Source organism: Xenopus laevis, chromosome 9_10L, assembly GCF_017654675.1.
Source record: "Xenopus laevis strain J_2021 chromosome 9_10L, Xenopus_laevis_v10.1, whole genome shotgun sequence".
Lineage (NCBI taxonomy): Eukaryota > Metazoa > Chordata > Amphibia > Anura > Pipidae > Xenopus > Xenopus laevis.
In genome coordinates, this window is record NC_054387.1 from 123,473,454 (window position 1) to 123,493,479 (window position 20,026).

At 42.6% G+C, this 20,026-nt stretch overlaps 1 protein-coding gene across 2 annotated transcripts in view; it reads right to left on the reverse strand.

Moving 5' to 3' along the window:
• Positions 1-2,131: 2,131 nt before the first annotated feature.
• LOC108701700 (SEC14-like protein 5) overlaps positions 2,132-20,026 on the reverse strand; it is a 71,937-nt gene continuing 54,042 nt past the window's right edge. Inside the window, exons 8-20 of one of the 2 annotated variants that reach the window (XM_018236666.2) lie at positions 16,643-16,771; positions 15,604-15,823; positions 15,393-15,505; positions 14,641-14,670; positions 11,287-11,476; positions 9,107-9,195; positions 7,903-7,973; positions 7,646-7,817; positions 7,330-7,464; positions 6,978-7,115; positions 6,394-6,639; positions 6,112-6,284; positions 2,132-5,439 (exon numbers count right to left, since the gene is read on the reverse strand). In XM_018236666.2, the coding sequence (XP_018092155.1) occupies positions 5,337-5,439; positions 6,112-6,284; positions 6,394-6,639; positions 6,978-7,115; positions 7,330-7,464; positions 7,646-7,817; positions 7,903-7,973; positions 9,107-9,195; positions 11,287-11,476; positions 14,641-14,670; positions 15,393-15,505; positions 15,604-15,823; positions 16,643-16,771 (1,809 nt within the window). In that variant the 3' untranslated portion in view covers positions 2,132-5,336. The remainder of the gene's footprint in view (positions 5,440-6,111; positions 6,285-6,393; positions 6,640-6,977; positions 7,116-7,329; positions 7,465-7,645; positions 7,818-7,902; positions 7,974-9,106; positions 9,196-11,286; positions 11,477-14,640; positions 14,671-15,392; positions 15,506-15,603; positions 15,824-16,642; positions 16,772-20,026) is intronic. The other variant, XM_018236667.2, reaches the window with a different exon arrangement.

The following is a 20,026-nucleotide window of genomic DNA, read 5'->3' on the forward strand; positions in this document are numbered from 1 at the left end:
TCTATCTATCTATCTATCTATCTATCTATCTATCTATCTATCTATCTATCTATCATCTATCTATCTATCATCTCTCTCTCTCTCTCTCTCTCTCTCTCTCTATCTATGTATATATTATCTATCTATCTATCTATCTATCCATCCATCCATCCATCCATCCATCCATCCATCCATCTATCTATCTATCTATTTATCTATCTATCTATCATCTATCTACATATTATCTATCTCTCTATCTTTCTATCTATCTCTCTCTCTCTCTCTCTCTCTCTCTCTATCTATCGTATATAATGTGAGTTAGTTACTGCGCTTTAGCTCAGCCCCTTTAGTAAATCTGTCACATTCTAGCTGAAAATGGCATCCTAATTTAGCGCCAGTCTATGCCCTCTGCCCGTAGCTCGTCTAGACTTCAACTTGTAAAAAACAGCAGGCTCGGGGGGGGGGCGAAGACAATAAAACCACAAACACTTTCTTTTCATCTGTTACCATAAATCAATTTATTTTGTTTTTTTCTTAAGAGCAAAAAAATAAATATATAAATTTTATACACAGGAAAAGAAAAACACCTTTTGAAGAAAATATAGTTCATCTCTGAATAGAGACTATCAGTTTTCCAAGTCTTTCTGGTTAAAGTGTGGATAGAAGTGGATAGTTACTGATGGCCTGGAAATGTGCCCCCACTAGTGCCCATCCTGGTAGGTGACATTAGCCCGATTAATATTTTCAGTACAGACTTCAAATTACACTGACCCTGCTAATTAGTTACCAATGGAAAACCCAGTGCTGCAACAGTGACACCCAGTGGCCATTCCCTGGTATTTCTCTAACGCTAATGGCGAGAAGTTCCCAGAGGTAGAAACCCCACCCACAGTTAAAAGGAAGCTTCACCTTTAAGGTAACATTTAGGGGGTTATTTATCAAAATCCGAATTGATAATATTTTCTGAAACATCCTCCAAACAAATTCGCACGGGTTATTTCCCTTATTTATCAATACATTTTTACGAACAATTCCAGTGCGGGAAAAAAATCGTACAAAAATTCGAAACATACTAATTTTTCAGATTTTTGCCCAAAAACGACAAAATCTTCTTATTTTTGCACGAAACCCAGCGCAGATCAGGATATCGTCAGGACTTCTATTGATTTATATACAACCTCGGGCAGGTTGGAGATGCCGGATTTTCAATTTCAGACTTTTTTCCATACTTGGGGTATAATTAATCACAAAAAAAATGAAAGTTTTTTTTTCCACTAAAAATTCAGATTTTATAGTAAAAAAAACTAGAATTTTTTGAGTTTCGGACTTATAATAAATAACCCCCTTAGTATGTTATAGAACGGCTAAATCGAAGCAACTTTTCAATTGGCATTCTTTTTTTTTTTTAATAGTTTTTGAACGATTTACCTTCTGACTCTTTCCAGCTTTCAAATGGGGGTCACTGGCCCCATCTAAAAAACAAATGCTCTGTAAGGCTACAAATGTATTGTTATCGCTACTTTTTATTACTCTTCTTTCTATTGAGGCCCTCCACTATTCATATTTAAACCATTACATGGTTGCTAGGGTAATTTGGACCCTAGCAACCAGATGGCTGAAATTACAAACTAGAGAGCTGCTGAATAAAAAGCTAAATAACTCAGAAACCAGAAATAATAGAAAATGAAAATCAATTGCTAATGGTCTCAGAATATCACTCTCTGCATCATACCAAGGGGCACATTTATTAAGGGTCGAATATTGAGGGTTAATTAACCCTCAAATTCGACCCTCGAGGTAAAACCCTTCGACTTCGAATATCGAAGTCGAAGGATTTACCGCAAATCCTACGATCAAATGAAAAATCCTTCGAATCGAACGATTCAAAGGATTTTAATCCATCGATCGAAGGATTTTCCTTCCATCAAAAAAACCTTAGCAAAGTAATGGGGAAGGTTCCCATAGGCTAACATTGTACCTCGGTAGGTTTAAACTACCAAAGTAGGTAGTCAAAGTTTTTTTTAAAGAGACAGTACTTAGACTATCGAATGGTCGAATAGTCAAACGATTTTTAGTTTGAATCGTTCAAATCGAAGTCGTAGTCGAAGGTCGTAATAGCCTATTCGATGATCGAAGTACCGAAATTCGACGTTTTTTTACTTCGAATCCTTCACTCAAGCTTAGTAAATGGGCCCCTAAAAGTTAATTTAAAGGTGAACAACCCTCTAAAGACTCTGATAGGGAATAGGGAACCTCAGCTTCATCCAAATGATGGTACATTAATCTGAGTGGCCAATCGGGGAGCAGTTTGGGGCACAGAAGTACTATAATGGGTTATTATGAATATTGAAATGATAATTGAGAGTAATGTGTGACCTACAAGGGTTAGAGGCCATTGAAATTGTGCCACAGGCCTGAATGTTCCGACACACGTCAAGAGCTGGACAGGAGAGCTGCTGTTGTTTTGTGTTTTGTAAGTGCATCTTGTTGTGACTTTGTTGACGCAGACAATATCACCCCCAGCGAGAGTTGTGCCAGGATCCTGTGAGCCTACAGTACAGTATTTAGAAAAAGCCCTTTAAAAACATAAATAACATTGGTCTGAAAGAAAAAACGGCACCTCTTAACATGAGCGCAGGCATTTAGCGCCTATACACAGTGTGAGACTATTTGTATATAAGCGCAGGCGGTACATACAGTATGTAGCCCCCAGAGTTGAACTCACTGCCCCTAAGAGGAGTTTGTGCTTTCACTATGTCCTCCCCATAAAGTGCATGCGTCCTTATAGTCTGCTGCTAACATGCAACTCCCAGCAGCCCCTGGCAGTACACTGCACTAGACTGAAAGCTCTTTGGGAGGTAGATGGCCTTGTGCTTCCCCTGTATTGTATACCTGTAACATATGTAAATCCCTATATATATATATGTATATGTACACATTCCCACATTAAACACAAATGAAATATCCAGGGTTGGACTGGGAAGGCGGGACACTGGGATAAAAACCGGCGGACCCTGCCGACCCCCAGGCTGCTCCCTGACCTCCTCTACTGGCCCCAACTGGTTGGAGGGGTGGTGGAGGGCAGTTGCTCCTGCGGTGGGGTGTCTCGGGGACCCTGGTGGGTGCTGGACCCCCAGTCCGATGCTGGAAATATCCTGCAGAGTTTGGTTTCTATAAGCCCTTTTAGCAGGACCTCTTGTATTGGTAATTGGTGTTTTTTTCGGTGACTTGCAGAACATGTTGGCGTTTCATAAATACATGTTCATAATAATAAGTAATACAGCCAACCTTAACATAATCTAGGTGCCCTGACTTACCAGAGCCTCATTATAAGACTCATCACCGAGGTTGGGGATGAAACAATGACTTTCTGGTGGCCTCTAAACTCAAACTGGCAACCCTACAGCCAGGGTCGAACTGGGCCAACAGGCAGAAGCCCTGATAGGACCTGGACACCCCAGTCTGACGCTGCCTACAACCATCACCAGCCTGTAGTGAGATCAATAAGGTTCACTACTAGTGAACACTGAAGGTACACGAACACTTACATATAGTGCAACATACAGTCTAGTAGACACCCTAGTTTAGGTCCCAAAGACCAAAGTGGGTCAAGACTGAGTACCCAGACTGTTAGTAGTGTTGTGGGCCTGAGTCTGAGATGAGAACAAGGCCACCTGAAGACCATCATGATGACAAACATTTTAGAAGTTTTGGTTGGTCTTGCCTGTTTCTTGCAGGTGGTCTTTATTGTCCAAGGCTGTGACAGCAGCACCAAGACCAATGTCATGTAGCACAGCACTGTCAGATGGGGTGTCAAATGTGACATCATGGAGGCTCACGCCCTCAAAAGAATTGCGACCCACCAAACGTTGGGTTGACGCTGGATTGTGTAGCCACCAGAGAGGGTGAGCCACTCACCAATTACAACATTGCTCAGCAATAATGATCCTAAACAATGCACCATTTTTTTTTTGCATTTGCGCTATAGAAATAGGTAACTTGGAGCACCCTACACATGCTCCTCGAGCCCTTTTTTGATAGTAAAGTTAACTGTAGTTCGACTGCAATCTAAACCTATAGCAAAGAGTATTATGAAGCATACATAAATATATATACATGTATCATAAAGGGAACTCAAGCAGTTAGGGTACCGCAACTTGAAATGGAACCTATGAGAATTAATAGCAGCAGAGTTCTATTGGTTAGTGTATTCAAGCTGCCTGGTATAGTCACTCACAGTCAGTGCTTTTAGGGCTTGTGGGCTGCTCTCCTACCTTGGTCAGGAAACAGGACCTGGCCTGGTGAGGAACTCCAACTCAGCCAGGTAAAAATACTGCATGGATTTCATACATCTCCAGCTGAAACACCAACGCATTAGTGAATAACTTCTCTACATAAGTGCAACGTGCAGGCTTTGCATTAGACAAGAAGTGAGGTTCTCCTTAGGTTTCAAGTACATACACCAATGACTACATTCTCTAGAAAGATGTAGGGATGGTATTGAGGGATATCAACACTATGGTCCCTCCCATTGGCCAGAGAGAGTATAAAGAGAGATATAGACAAGGATAGGTCAAGGTGCTCTACATCTACATCTTCCAGCCAACAAAGTTTGAGAAAAGCTGCTAGTAGACCAGAGGTGTCCTACAGAAATCCAAGAGCATGCACAATTATATAGAGCTATAACGGGTTTAAATGAACACGGCATTGAGGTCTAAGAGGTCTAATAAGGCAGAGCAGTGAGGTGCATTATGGAGTCTACAGTCACCCGAAATAAGAAACGATCATGTGGCTAGTTCAGCCCATTCTCTAGGTGTCTCAGGGTTGGATGAACTGTGCAACCTACTGCAATGAATAAAGGAAAAAGTCGTGTGACTGGTTCAGCCCATTCTCTATGTGCCCTAGGGTTGGGTGAACAGAGCAACCTACTGCAATGAATAAAGGCAACCTCTACAAGAGGCTTTAGAAAGGTCTCTTTAAAAGACATTCTGATATAAGGTGGTCTCCTATTCAATTCTAGTGGTCTCGGTACTTCTGTCAGGTGGAAGTTAAGAACAATTCCATACGCTTCTTTGGTTAAAGTGTTAATCTGTGACACGAATGTAACTTGTCCTGTGTCCTGCATTGAAGACACGAAGAGACGCGGAGGATAAAGTTCCCCGCGCTGATACAGCCCAAATCTGTGCTGGAGCAACTCTGATGGAGCTGCTTCTCCAGTCCTAGTAACACTAGATGCTCAGTTGTGCCATGAAGTGAGACAAGATGGCCACCAGGGACCTTGTCATCTACAGTGAAGATAAGGCCAATCGTGGGCACATGGACCAAAACACAAGGGGCGCCGACCCCCGAACTGTTTGTTATCTGGAGATCAGGGAGCTGCTATGAGACTTGTTTGAGGAGTTGGTGACTCCACTTAGCTGAGAGAAGCCACTGCAGGACTCCAGGCTGGACATGGAACCCCTAAGGAAACCAACGGGAGACAGTTAGAGAAAACAGAATATATAAACATGTCAACCAATTTGCTGCCACTGAATGTAGCCTGTTCTGAGGGAGCTTCCATGATTGCTCCAGTGAGTAAATGACCTCTAAATGCTTCAACAAGACATTTCACTTTCTGTTATTTCACTAGGGGAACCCTGGAAACATCTGCTGTCTGAACTGGTCATTAATTGTCATATATTTGTCCAAGCAACATGCAAGTATTTGCCTTCCTCTTCTCCCTCTCAAATGGGAGGTCCGCTGACCCTGGCAGTCAAAAAACGATGGTTCTTTGAGGCTACAATTTTATTATTGTTATTGCTACTTTTTATTACTTATCTTTGTAGTCAGTCTCCCTCCTATTCATACACCACTCTCTCATTTATGACACTGCCTGGTTGCTATGGTAAATTGGACTAAAGCAACCAGAGTGCTGCTGAAACTGCAAACTCGGGAGCTAATTGCAAATTGTCTTAGAATATCGCTGTTTATATCATACTAAAAGTTGAGTTAAAGGTAAGTGACCCCTTTAAAACCAGTGCTTTATCTTCTAAGGATACATGAACTGTGTGAGAGGGTATGCTACATCTCCCGTGGGTAGCCATTGGACCTACAAAAAAAGTGATAAAAGTGAAACGATTATATTCAACCCACCTGAAATCCTCGGAGGCCAGAACCTCGAAGTAATACATAAGTTTGCACTTGTGACTTGAGCCCTGGAGAGACGCCAACACGTCGTCGACCCGAGCCATGCTGGAGCCGGAGGCAGAACTGTGCATCTTCCATTGCAGGATGTAGATCCCTGGCCAGCGAGTGACGTGTGAGCCCTGGGGCAAGGACAGATATTTGGGTAAGGCCACACATAGTAATGAGACTCTCAGTCCCCCAAAACCCCATAATATCACCACAGCAGCCTGTGATACGCTCCCTACAGACCTGAATACTTTCCCCCTCTCTGCAGACTAACGGAGCCTGAACTCTGCTGTAATCGACTCCAAAGGTCCAGTTTTTGTCAATCAGCTGCACGTTGCTGGACGGGGTGCTCACGGCCGTCGGGGCCAGCTCTCTCTGGCGCATATCTGGGGCTCGCTTGGAGTGAAAGAGGCTGAAAACAACATCTCCTCGCAGGATGTCAAAGTCCCACGTGATAACCGACTCTTCCTCTAGGATCTCAACAATGATCTACAACACAAGAACATTCGCTTCATTTATACATGCAATAATACTGGAGGATGGCTTCAACCAATCAGCATGCAGTCAGTAACAAGGTGAATGACATGGCTCAATAAGGCGAGCAGTGGGTGGAAAGGAGAAGAATAAGGACACACAGATGGATGGAGGGTTATAATGGTGGTGGAGAGGCATGGTGGAAGTAGGAAAGCAGGGCAAGGGGGTGTTACAATTGCTGGAGGGATGGAGAGGTACAATGAAAGCATGGAGTTCTGAAATCCAACAGAACGATTAACAATAACCAGGTTGTGGTGGCAAAGGTGCTGTACTCTATTGGCGCAGTTTCACACCTCGTGTGGCGCTCCTTTCCAGACACAGGTCGACTGGTAAATGGTTTCTGTCCAGAGCCGTATGTGATCGGACATTTCTGCGTCCTCTTCAGACTGGTACAGTGACTTTGAGACGAGTCCACCCTCGGGAATGTTACACTGCAGAACAGTAACATGACAACATTGCAATAGGGAGATTTTAAGGGGAAGTAAACCAAAGAAGCCTCCCATTTATGGGAGTTTGGGAGCAGCGGTTCCCCCCATGCAAGATTTGGTTTGGGTTTCACCAGATTTACTAGCAAGCATATCAGCAGTGACTGAAGGTCTTAAAATACTTGAATAAATGAAGGTAGAAAGGGTAGAGGAACCTTACCATGCACTCTCCCCCGAGGAAATCCGGGATTATCTCTTTGTCCAGATAGTCAGCAATGCCGCCTGGTCCCTGGTAGTTGTTTCCGCTGTATATAAGAAATTTTTGCCTGGAGTTCTCATTAATGAACGGACTGACCTAAAACAAAACGTGGGGGATAATAGCTTCATGTCACTACCTCCCAGCACCCGTATTGCATTTTTGGTATGTTAGCTGTAGTTATGCATTGACATGAGTGATGTTGGCCCAAAACCTGTTGTGTGGATTGGAGCTGAGAAACCAGGCAGGGAATGTTTTGTGTTCTATTTTTGTCACATACCAGGGTCCACAGAACAGGGAACACGCGTGGGGCCCGTACAATCAGCAGCCTCCCCAAGGTTTCTGGATAATTAGCCTCCACAACCTCGATGATTCTTAGCAAGGCTTTTACACCAGGCCTCCAGAGATGCCTCATGTTGAGGCCTTCAAGATCCACCAGGCAGGTCCATGACCTGAGGAACAGACAGAAAAGCCACTTTAGACAATTCGACCACCTGTCTAGGCTCATAGTCACATAAGCACAAAAAAACAACTTACCAGATGGGCCGGCCAAACAGATGAGTGCTCTCCTCACAGCGTTTCTGTCCTTCTTCATTAATGGAGAGAACCTGCAACATAATGCAATAGGTTAAGGCTTAGACTGGGTGATGCAAAGTGTCTTCTCTTAGTGGTACAGCTTTTACTAGAGGAGGAAAACTCACGAAATTTGCTATTGGTGGGTTCATGCCTTAAGGTGGCCATGGACGTAGAGATTTGCCCGTTTGGCGACATCTCTCCCAATAGCCCCACATTGAAGTGGCCAATATCGGGCTGATCCGATCATGGGCCCTAGGGACGGACGGTCGGATTGCGGGACCACATAAACTCACAGATGCGATTTTTTAAACTGCCCGATCAAGATCTGCCTGACTCTCGGCCAGATATTGATCGGGAAAGCCCGTCGGAGAGCCCCACACACGGGCCAATAAGCTGCCAACTCGGTCTGTCGGCAGCTTTTTTCGGCCAGTGTTCTAGTGCATTATATACAATATACTAAGCGAAAGTAAAGTGCCATTGGGTACATCGAGGAGGTGTATAATAAAGTGAATAAAGTACCCCCTATTGTGAAATATAAGGATATTAGAATTCAGGAGTGCCCATGCTTTACTAATACGAGGTCTGCTTTTAGTGATGATGTCCCGTTATGATCTACATCCATAAAAGCATTGTTAGAATTCTGTTCCATTGAAAATATTACTTAAATATTGATTTATGTGAAAATGCATAATGTTATATTTCACAAACACCCATTTCTTATGTAACCTTAACATAATAATTATCTGAATGAAAAGCATGAAACAGGAGGGTGAATTAGTCAAGTTGTTTGTTGACAGTGTCTTGAGATCTACTGATCACCAGCTAAAGGTCTACTGGTAGATCCCCATCTACCTCTCGGACACCCCTGGTATAAGTCACCGAGCAGTTCCATGATCATATAAAGTGGTTTTTATACAGGTCATGGAATTCCAAGGTTACATCTAATATCCTCATATTTTCCAACAGGGGGTACTTTATTTATTATAATACACAAGTTGTAGTGAGTCATGTGACAAAAATGACATCACTACACACCGTTTATAACTGATGACATCACTAGTCACCATTTATAAGGATATTATTTACAGATTTTCATGTCTTTTGTGTATTATAAAGAGATACAAGAACCCCTTTGGAAGGTGTACCAGTTGTACCACACACTTACATGCCGCAAGATGGCTTCCTCCCCGAGCGCTTTCACCAAACCTTTTGTGTCGACCTGCCCCAAGCGCAAGATATACAGAGGCCGCCCATCTGAAAGGGAAAGATCAAACAGTTAGACCTGCTTCCTGGTATGAGACCATGCATTGCAAGTCTATTCTGACATATCCAGGGTGAAGGCCTTCTTGGGTCTTGTTGGCTTGAGGACAATTTAGCAGCTTCATCCCCAGTCACGTCTTTATAGAGTTAAGTTGGATTGTTCAGCAGTGACAATAATAAATATATATAACAGTCCAATAAGGGTCAGCATTCTCGCCATGTAAATACTTGTGGGTGCTTGGTCAATTATTCAATCATATAGACTTCCAAGATGGACCAGCAAACCTTAATGTAAATGATTTTTATTATTTCATTGCTGTACATCCAACGTTCCGGCCAACATCGGGGGCCTTTTTCGAGGATAAAAGTGATAGCGTTACACATTATATACCTTAATTCCCCCTCTAAATAGGCGCCAAAATGACATCATTGCGACCTAATACCAACACTCGGTGTATATTTTTAATTAATACCCAAGCGCCTTGAATATCCTGTAAATTACATCCTTATAAACGGTGCTTAGTGATGTCATTGGTTATAATCGGAGCTTAGTGATGTCATTGGTTATAATCAGAGCTTAGTGATGTCATTTCTGTCACATGACTCCCTAAAACTTGTGTATTATAATAAATAAAAATATGAGGATATTAGAAGTTGCCTTGAAGTTCCATGACCTGTATAAAAACACTCGGCCTTTGGCCTCGTCCTTTTATATGTTAATGGTACTCCTCTGTGACTTATAATATCCGTATATTTTACAATAGGGGCTACTTTATTCACTATATAAACACTAACTGGTCATTTAACCCTCTTGGTGCCAAACAATCCAGCTCGTGGATCCAGAAAGCCTCTCTTTTTAAAAAAAACCTTATCATAGTCACCTCCTATCTGTTCAGAATATGCCCAACTGGCATATACCTAAATGTCTCTGGCCTATGTCTGGCCTCTGCCCAATGTTCAGCCACTAGCTGTTGGGCAACCTCCTGTTTTTTATTCTTATTTTTTACTGCCCTATCTGGATAAAGTGCTGCCCCGATGCTAGACCTGTGCATGACAATCGAATGGTTTTCCCACAATAGATTAGACCACAAGGACTAAACTCTGAATGCCAAAAACCCAAAAAAGTTGTGTTTTTTAATATAAAATCCGAATTTTTAGTGAAAAAAAAAAACACAAATTTTTCAGAATTTCTTAAACCCATCTCAGACCTGTCGAGGTTGCATATAAGTCAATGGGAGACGTCCCAATGATTTTTTGATGTGCGCTGGGTTTTGTGCAATAATCCCTAGTTTTCGGGTGAAAATCGGATGAAAATCAGATGGTGCGACAGCCGAAACATCAGTTTTTGTGCCCACAATAAATATTTTTTGGATTCTTTCTAAGACCCGAGAGTGCTCCTTTCACGGACTATATAGCTACATACATTTGAGGATTGCACCCAGGCGCCTGTTTATACTCTTTTTCGTGAGTGGCGGTAGCCACCGTATTGAGATATATATATATACTGTATATATATATATATATATATATATATATATATATATATTCCACTATATTACCGCACTCTCGACAAAAGTCATTATTATGCCTGGGTGCAGAATCCTCAAATACCGGTAATCTCCATTCACTCCGAAAGATCCGCACTCACAGGGCTTAAAATAGAAATTTTTTTTTTATTACAGACTCTTTTATGAAAGACTCAAAGTAAGACTTGGGCTTGGGTTTGGCTGAAACTTCAGTCTTTAGTACTGCAATAATTTTTTTTTCTTTCCAATTTTAAACCATGTGAGTGCGGATCTGTGAATGTGAATATATATATATGGCACAAACATTACAATGGGGATCTATGTCTCAGAGCCTGAAGACACTCAGGGTTGTCAGTGGGCTGATTATTGCATTATCCCTGTATTTAAACCAGTTACAGTATAAAATGCAGGGCCCCTTGGCTGGGGTGGTGCCAGCCTAATGCCCATAATAATAATGATAGACAATACTAATACTACCATTATGCTGGGCTACAGTAAATCAGGGCCTGTAAATTTATATTTACCCCAGGACAAACATGTTGCTAATAAAGTGACTTACCCTTGTCGTGGTAGTGCCAGCCCCCAGCATAATACTCTTCTAGTACCCGGGGAGGCCGCCAGTTCTGGAGGATGTAATCCACTTGGTGCTGCTTGCGCCACGACAGGGACTGGCACAGCATCTCTCTGGCTTTTTCCATGTTGAAGTCGCGAGCCCGGAGAAAGCGCAGGATGTGCTCATCTTTCGGGATCTAGATGGCCAATAAGGAGACAGGGACCACATTAAGGACAAGACGCATACGTAAGTCAATAATCAAATAGACAAACAATCACCTGGAGTCTTTGGTTACAATGATATCCTGCCTATAAACATCTGAATGATTGTGTACTGCAAGATCAGCGGCTTCTTACGGCCGGACGGGGCCACTAATACTGAAGGGCAATTTATTGGGGTGAATCCCTGACAGCGTTGCAGGTTACTGTGAGTGGTGGGTGTGTGGGATTTATTTCCTGGACTATAGGGTGAGATTAGAGATCAGTTAACTGGGGCCCGGGTTTCACCTGTTTGGTCCAACTTGCAAAGCTTTTTTTTGCTAATTTTGGTTACATTAACTTTCTTTTACTTCTGAACCTGATAACTGCAGCGTCTCAGAGCTGAACGGGTCTGTTCTAACAGGACTCTGTGGTGGGTCCCTATTGCTTTAATCTCCACTCTCTCGCCATTCTACAGACGCTTGGGATCCCTTATTGACCAATACCCTTCACCGGACACAAATCATGCACATTGAAGTGTCATTGAAGTATCATTGAAGTATCACCCTCCCAAGTTCACACAGTATTAACACAGAGTTAAGAAACGACAGCAACCTGCACGAACGGGCAGACCCCCTTGGACAAACTCTAGTAAAACACGTCCCTCCCCCCCACCCCAGAGCACAGCCACAGAATCCTATATATTATTTAGTGTGTTACAGATACTTAAAACTGATGAGTTCATGTGCCATGTCATGAAAAGATGATGTCACCACTGCAAACACCCCAATGACATCATAGCTGTCGGTATAGAATCAGCACAGTACAATTCCATAAGGATTAAGCAAAAACAATTACTAAACCAGCACCCTTGTCCCTTAAGACCGAGTCAGCAGCTTATTGGCCCGTGTATGGGACCATCCGACGGGCTTCCACGATCGATATCTGTCCGAAAGTCGTCAGATCTCGATCGGGCAGGTTAAAAAAAACAGTCAGATCTTGGCTGCATCTATGCGTGTATGCGGCCCCACCATCTGACCTCCTGTATTGGATCCATTATCGCCCTAGGGCCCAACGATCGGATCAGCCCGATATCGTCCACTTCAATGTGGGCATATCGGGGAGAGATCCGCTTGTTTCGCCAAACGAGTGGATCTCTACGTCTATGGCCACTTTTAGAGGCACATTTATCAAAGGTCAAATTTTCGGAATGTGTTAATAAAATCGGACGAATTTAAACGATCTGAAAATTCGAATCGAATTTGAATAGATTTTTATCAAACTCGATTCCAGCTTTTTCTCTGAATAAAAAACTTGAACGTCAGGAAGGCTGCAAACATCTCCAAATTGATCCCTGGACGTCTCCTATTGACTTAAACAGCAATTCGGTAGGTTTTAGGTTGCGAATAGTCAAATTCAAATTCTTAAAGGGCCAAAGCATGATGAATCTTGAAATTTTTTTTAAAAAACTCGAGTCGAATTTGACAGTTTTTTGACTATAAAAAAATTAGAAAATTTGAATTTTCAATTAGACCCTTGATAAATCTGCCCCTTAGTGTTCATTTAAAAAGCACAAGGCAGCCGCACTACCTAACTTGAATGGATCACAGATTAGGACATGAAGAGCGGGCTGAAGGGGGAGGAGCCTACAGGCTTCAGGATTCCTCAGTCTGCCCCTGTGCCTTATTTACTAGCCTTGAGCAGCGACTGTGAGATTATATTGGTTCAAGCCCCCCTCAGAGATCGAGCCTTAGTTCTCTGCAATCCCAGAGATATAAATAATCATTGCTCTTTCAGCAGTGGCATAAAGTAACAGAGCCTAACCCACTAACCCCCATGCTCCCTGGTTTTTGGCTGGCGGGGGAGGTTAAAGTGGCAAATGGATTTGAGTAACCAAACAGCAAACCCTGCAACCATCTGGACTCCCTGGGTTCTGGATCCCTAATGTAGGGTCTACTTTATGTTATTCAAGCCACTGCACAGCAGGAAAAGTATTCTCCCCATTTATAACCCCTGAATTAAAGTATTGTCCAAACCTCACCCTGGTCCTCAGGCTGAGCCCCACTAACCAGAGCAATGTTGGAGGGGGGAGGGATCTTCTATAGGTAGACAAAAGCAGACTATTGCAACTTTAAAGGAACAATAACACCAAGAAATGAAAGTGGTTTAAAGGAAGGACAATATAATGTACTGTTGCCCTGCACTGATAAAACTGTACTAAAAAATACCAAACCAAACTATAGTTTATATAAACAAGCTGCTGTGTAGCCATGGGGGCAGCCATTCAAGCACAGGATACACAGTAGATAACAGATAAGTACTACTATAGTTTATATAAACAAGCTGCTGTGTAGCCATGGGGGCAGCCATTCAAGCACAGGATACACAGTAGATAACAGATAAGTACTACTATAGTTTATATAAACAAGCTGCTGTGTAGCCATGGGGGCAGCCATTCAAGCACAGGATACACAGTAGATAACAGATAAGTACTACTATAGTTTATATAAACAAGCTGCTGTGTAGCCATGGGGGCAGCCATTCAAGCACAGGATACACAGTAGATAACAGATAAGTACTACTATAGTTTATATAAACAAGCTGATGTGTAGCCATGGGGGCAGCCATTCAAGCACAGGATACACATCATACAAAGATACATTTTGAAGAATCCCATTGTATACTACAGAGCTTATCTGTTATCTGCTGTTTATCCTGTGCCTTTTCTCCTTTTTCAGCTTTGAATGGCTGCCCCCATGGTTACACAACAGCTTGTTTATATAAACTGTAATAGGGTATCTGAAGCAAAATACGTTAATTTTAGCACTGCAGGTCAAAAGTACATTATATTGTCATTCCTTTAAAACACTTTATTTTTTAGGTGTTACTGTTCCATTAAGGGATGTTAGGTGGCCACATAAGCACTTGTGATGTTAGTCCATATGGCTCTGTATTATTAGCTATGGCCGGACTCACACCAGGTCTTACATCAAAGTTAAACAGAATGACAAACAGAGTCAGTTACTGAGAAAGTTAGGAGTGAGGAGAAACAGAGAGAGAGAGAGAGAGAGAGAGAGAGAGAGAGAGGGAGAGAGAGAGAGAGAGGGGGGGGGGAAATTTGCACACAGAGCAAAAACCAAACACGTGTCAAACCATGAAGTACCTTTTCTGGCTTCCATTCTCCGGCCTCTGACTACAGGAGAGAAATAAAATTTGGGTTCTTATTGTTTGAACCATAGATCCCACCCCACGACAGCCCAACTAGTCACATGGCAAATGGGGTGGTGCTTTTCTGCTTACTTTCTCGATCAGACTGTACCACTGCTTGTTGGGAAGGGCCATTATCCCCGTTTACCCTCCGTTACAGTCCAGAAAGCCATAACAGCAGCCGCTAGGATAACAGAAAAGCACCAATGGGAGCGGCTAGAAGCGCACGGCATCAGTACTGCACAGCCAAAATCACCGGCCTGCTGTACTGAACTATACGTCTCATTCAATTCCACCAGCCACTATTATTGCCAAAGAATGCTGGGAATTACAGTTCATTTTAGGGCCTGATGATGCATCTGTATTTAATGATGGGGAGGAGTGGAGCTAGAGCTCATGAATGGGGGAGTCAAGGAAGCCTTTAAAGAAGCAACGTAAATAAACATAAGAAAAACATGGGGGGTTAGCTTTGAGCCATGAGCTTTTTCGGTTGGCTGGACATTCACAGAGGCCTTTTTATTCCAAATATACATGGGAACAAGTCCAGTGTCGTGGCAATGGGGCAGAAAAGTTAATTGCCTTAAACCAGACACAGCCTCAAAGAGATGCCAAGTCCTCCTCAAAAGGCTCTGGTGGCGCAGTGCAGTTCAGCAGGATGGGTGCTGTTAGATTTGGCTGTTAGAGAGTCACAACTGGCAGTTGCCTTACCTTGCCTTTGTGCGTCTCTTGCAGCCACTGGCGCAGGTGAATGAGGGCGCTCTCCTGCATTGGTGTGAGCTGTCCGAGGTAGCGTTCTATGTAGTCGGCTTCCAGTTTATCAGCTACAAGCAAGGGGGAAAAAAAACGAGAATTAAACCCGTTGCTCATTTTTATAACAATGAATACATTTATGGGGAGTTGCAACATAATAAAGACTTACTCTCTGGAGTCGATGGCTCTGCAACTAAGCCATGGCTCCCTGTCTCTCCTTTACATGGTCCTTGAGACGCCACTTGCTCAGCCTGGTTGCTGCAGGGGATTCCACTCCTGCAAGCCTGTACTGGGTGCCAGCCTGCTGATAATCCAGGGGTCCACTTGGGAAGGTGAGTGATACCTTGGGATATGAGCTCATTCAAGTAAAATTCAATGACTTCCTTACCCTGAAAAAGAGCAGGACGCAGAGAGGTTAATCTTTCCAATGGAATTATGTGCATGTGAGCTAGGGCTGGTAACATGAAGCAGATCATTTCATCAAGAACTAAACATTAGAAAACATTGACTACACCAGACTACATACCAAGCTCTTTTTCCTTTAAATATTCAGAAGAAAGTTAGCCTATGAATAAAGGAAAACTATACCCCCCAGAACAATGTAGGTCTCTATAAAAAGATATTGCATAAAACAACTCACTCATATTTATGTAAATAAACAATTTTCATAATAATATACTTTTTTAATAGTCTGTGCCATTGGGTAATCATAAATAGAAAATTGCCATTTTAAAAAATAAGGGCCGCCCCCTGGGATCGTAGGATTCACGGTGCATACAAACAAACCATACATGTTAGGTCACATGAGCCAATTAGCAGACAGAGTTCTGTCTTTTGTTTCCACACTTCTTCCTGTTACAGTTAGAGCTGCAGTATTTCTGGTCAGGTGATCTCTGAGGCAGCACACAGACCATCACAAAATGCTGATTAAAGGCAAGAGATGTAAAAGGGCAATATTTACTTAAATATATTTTACAGTTTGGTAAGATTCTTAAATATGCCACTTAATATGATGTAAACTATCTGTTGCTTAAACGTTCATTTTGGGGGTATCGTTTTCCTTTAAGTGTCAATACAAGAAATGCGTGAGGCTTTTATTTTTTATACATAATGTAAAATTGTACATTTTAAACTTTAGACTCCCTGATTCTACTTTGGGATACTGCCTGCCTAAAATTACTGTTTTCTTTATTACATCCCGAGCTCACCCGTTTGATATTGGCGGTATACTGCTTCATTGCGATCTTCTCCACCGTGCTCTCAAAGCCGAAGAACGACTTGATGTCCAGCGACGCGGTCTGCTCGAAGCAGGTCCATTCCTCATTCTCAGGGTGAACCTGGAACACAAGCACGGAACACTGGCAATGGGAAGTGTATGCTGCCTGCTGGTCGTATGAATGACAGCTAGCTGTAAATCCTTCAAGGGATCAGTGATTGGCTCTTATGATAGATACTCTGGGAACCAATCACTTTGCAAGGGGCAAGTCTCAACTGCCACCACCATCCATTACATTAGTTTGTCAATGATAGCCTTGTATAACATGCAAAGTGAAGCCTTCTGAAATCAGAATGTATTTACTTTTCTCATGCCATACACATAGCACTGCCTAATTCTCATTTCAGAAGGCTTCACTTTGCAAGTAATTGCTTGTTAAGGGCTTTTTGGCTCCTTTTAGCCCATCTCATCCTAACCAGGTTCGGTTTTCTATTTGACTACTCTACAAGTCCCACCCCCTCAGTAGCCATGTTGCTTGCACTGAAGAGATCTAACAAACTGGAAACAGGCTGTTTGGATATATAGTTCTGAACTATTATCTGTGATATAAACCCAGTGGTTCTGCATGTATAGTTGGCCAAAGGAACATAAAGGAGTGATTTGCATGTTGCCACCCATGATGCCTTATGGGAGAATTAAAACTCTTATTTTTAGTATTTAGGCAGTGCCCATTTTTTAGGCAGACACTTTACAAGTACGTTAGAGGACATTATAGACAAATAGCAGGGGACCTTTTTACCCATAAAGTGGATCACCGTACCAGAGGCCTCCCCTTTAGACTAGAAGAAAAGAACTTTCATTTGAAGCAACGTAGGGGGTTCTTCACAGTCAGGACAGTGAGGTTGTGGAATGCACTGCCGGGTGATGTTGTGATGCTCATTCAGTTAATGACTATAAGAGGGACTTGGATGATTTTTTGGACAGACATAATATCAAAGGCTATTGTGATACTAAACTCTATAGTTAGTATAGATATGGGTATATAGAATTTAATTAAAAGTAGGGAGGGGTGTGTGTATGGATGCTGGGTTTTCATTTGGAGGGGTTGAACTTGATGGACTTTGTCTTTTTTCAACCCAATTTAACTATGAAACTATGTAACTATGTAACTATGCTATTTGTATGGCACGTTGCATGTAATTGCTTGTATAGGGCTCCTTTCAGCCCATCTCACCCTAACCAGGTTCCGTTTTTATATTACCCTTGTATAACCGGATGGGCAAATACTATTGTACTGATCTAGTGATCCCCACTTTGACCACAAGAGGGCATCAAAATTCAAATTATATCAGGTACAGTAAAATAATATCTTTAGTTCATGAGATACAGGGTCAGACTGGGCCGGCCTTGCCTCTTTTGGGCCCCTCCTACCCAGATCCGCTCCCTGAACTCCCTCTCTCTGCACTCCTTCCATGAACCTGGTCGCGCTGACTCACAGAAGAGCCAAACTTGTGTGTGTGCACGCGCTCCGAGGAAGGGGAGTGCAGAGAGAACTTTGCAGTCGGGGGCCCGGGGGATGATAAGGGGCCCCGCTGTGCTGGCCCAGATCTGTTCCCTGAACACCTCTCTCTCTGCACTTCCTCCTTGAACCCGGTCGCACCGACGCACAGAAAAGGTACACGTGTATGTGCACTCCGGGGAAGGGAGGGGGGAGTGCAGAGAGAACTTTGCAGCCAGGGGCCCGGGGTATGGTATGGGGGCCCTGGGCCCCCCAGTCCGACACTGATGAGATATGATAAGCGCTGATTTCTCTGCACTGAGGAAAATATAAATTAGCTCCAGTATGTGTGCTCTATGCACCTACAAGATCAATTTGCAGCCTGTCCCCAGACAGTGATTATAACTGGGGTGAGGGGCTTACGTAATGGCACCACCCATCATCTGCGTCAGGCCTGCTGAGGGCACAAGGGTACAGAGGTGAGGGTATCTGCTTTCAGGTATAAGGTAACCGGAGCTCTGCTTTTGTTTACTGTCCATAGAACATCTAATAGCTGCACAAAAAAGGGATCATGTACCCACGCATAATACACAGGGACATGTCAGAAACCCAGAGCGTTATAAACCCCAGGGAAATGTGCCAGGACTCCAATTTACTCAATTGCTTTAAAAGTCAGCACATTAAATATTGAGTTAGAGGACGGCTGCCTGCACTCCCCCCTCCTGCCGACATATACATATGTATTTAGTTTTGCCTCTGGCAGGTGTTGCTCTCTCTGAAATGTTCATGGGTGAATAAAGAGCAAACTCTATAAATGGGCTCCTAGTAATCCTATTCAGTAGAGAAGAGGGCTGGGGAGTTCCCATCTGACTGAAGTCTATTTTCACTGTTTGAGGAATATGTCCCTGGAAGCATGAGTTGTAGGGGCAGTATTTACATAGGGTCGAATATAGAGGGTTAACTAACCCTCGGTATTCAACTGCCGAATGTAAATCCTTCGACTTCGAATATCAAAGTCAAAGTATTTACTGCAAATAGTTTTTTAATCCATCGATCAAACGATTTTTCTTCGCCCAAAAAATCGATAGATAGCCTATGAGGACCTTACCCATAGGCTAACATGGCACCATGGTAGGTTTTAGGTGGCGAAGTAGGGGGTCGAAGTTTTTTTTAAAGAGACAGTACTTCGACTATCGAATGGTTGAACGATTTTTAGTTCGAATCGTTCGATTCGAAGTCGTAGCCAAAAAAAACATTCGAAATTCAAAGTTTTTTTTATTCTATTCCTTCACTAGAGCTAAGTAAATGGGCCCCTAAATGTGAGACGCAAGAAGGCAGTGCGATGCAGTCTACAGTGTGGGGCCGGGGTCTTTAAATGGTTCAGTCACCTTTAAATTAACTTTTAGTATGATGTAGAGATTGATATTTGAGGCAATTTGCATTTGGTTTTCATTTTTTATTATTTGTGGTTTTCAAGTTATTTATTTACTTTTTATTCAGCAGCTCTCCAGTTTGCAATTTCAGCCATCTGGTTGCTAGGGTCCAATGTATCCTAGCAACCATGCATTGATTTGAACGAGAGACCGGAATATGGATAGGAAAGTATTTGGTTTTTTTTAGGTGGAGTCAGTGACAAGTGACAGCTGGAAAGAGTTAGAAAAAAATAGGCAAATAATGAAAAAAACTATAAAAAAAAATAAATAAACAGTGAAGACCAATTGAAAAGTTGCTAGAATTGGTCATTCTATAACATACAAAAAAGTAACCTAAAGGTGAGCTGCCCCTTTCAATGAAGAGGTGCCATGGTCTGAAACACTCAAACAGCAGGAGGGATAATAATGTTCGGATAAGAAAATGCCCTAAATACAGTCACACACA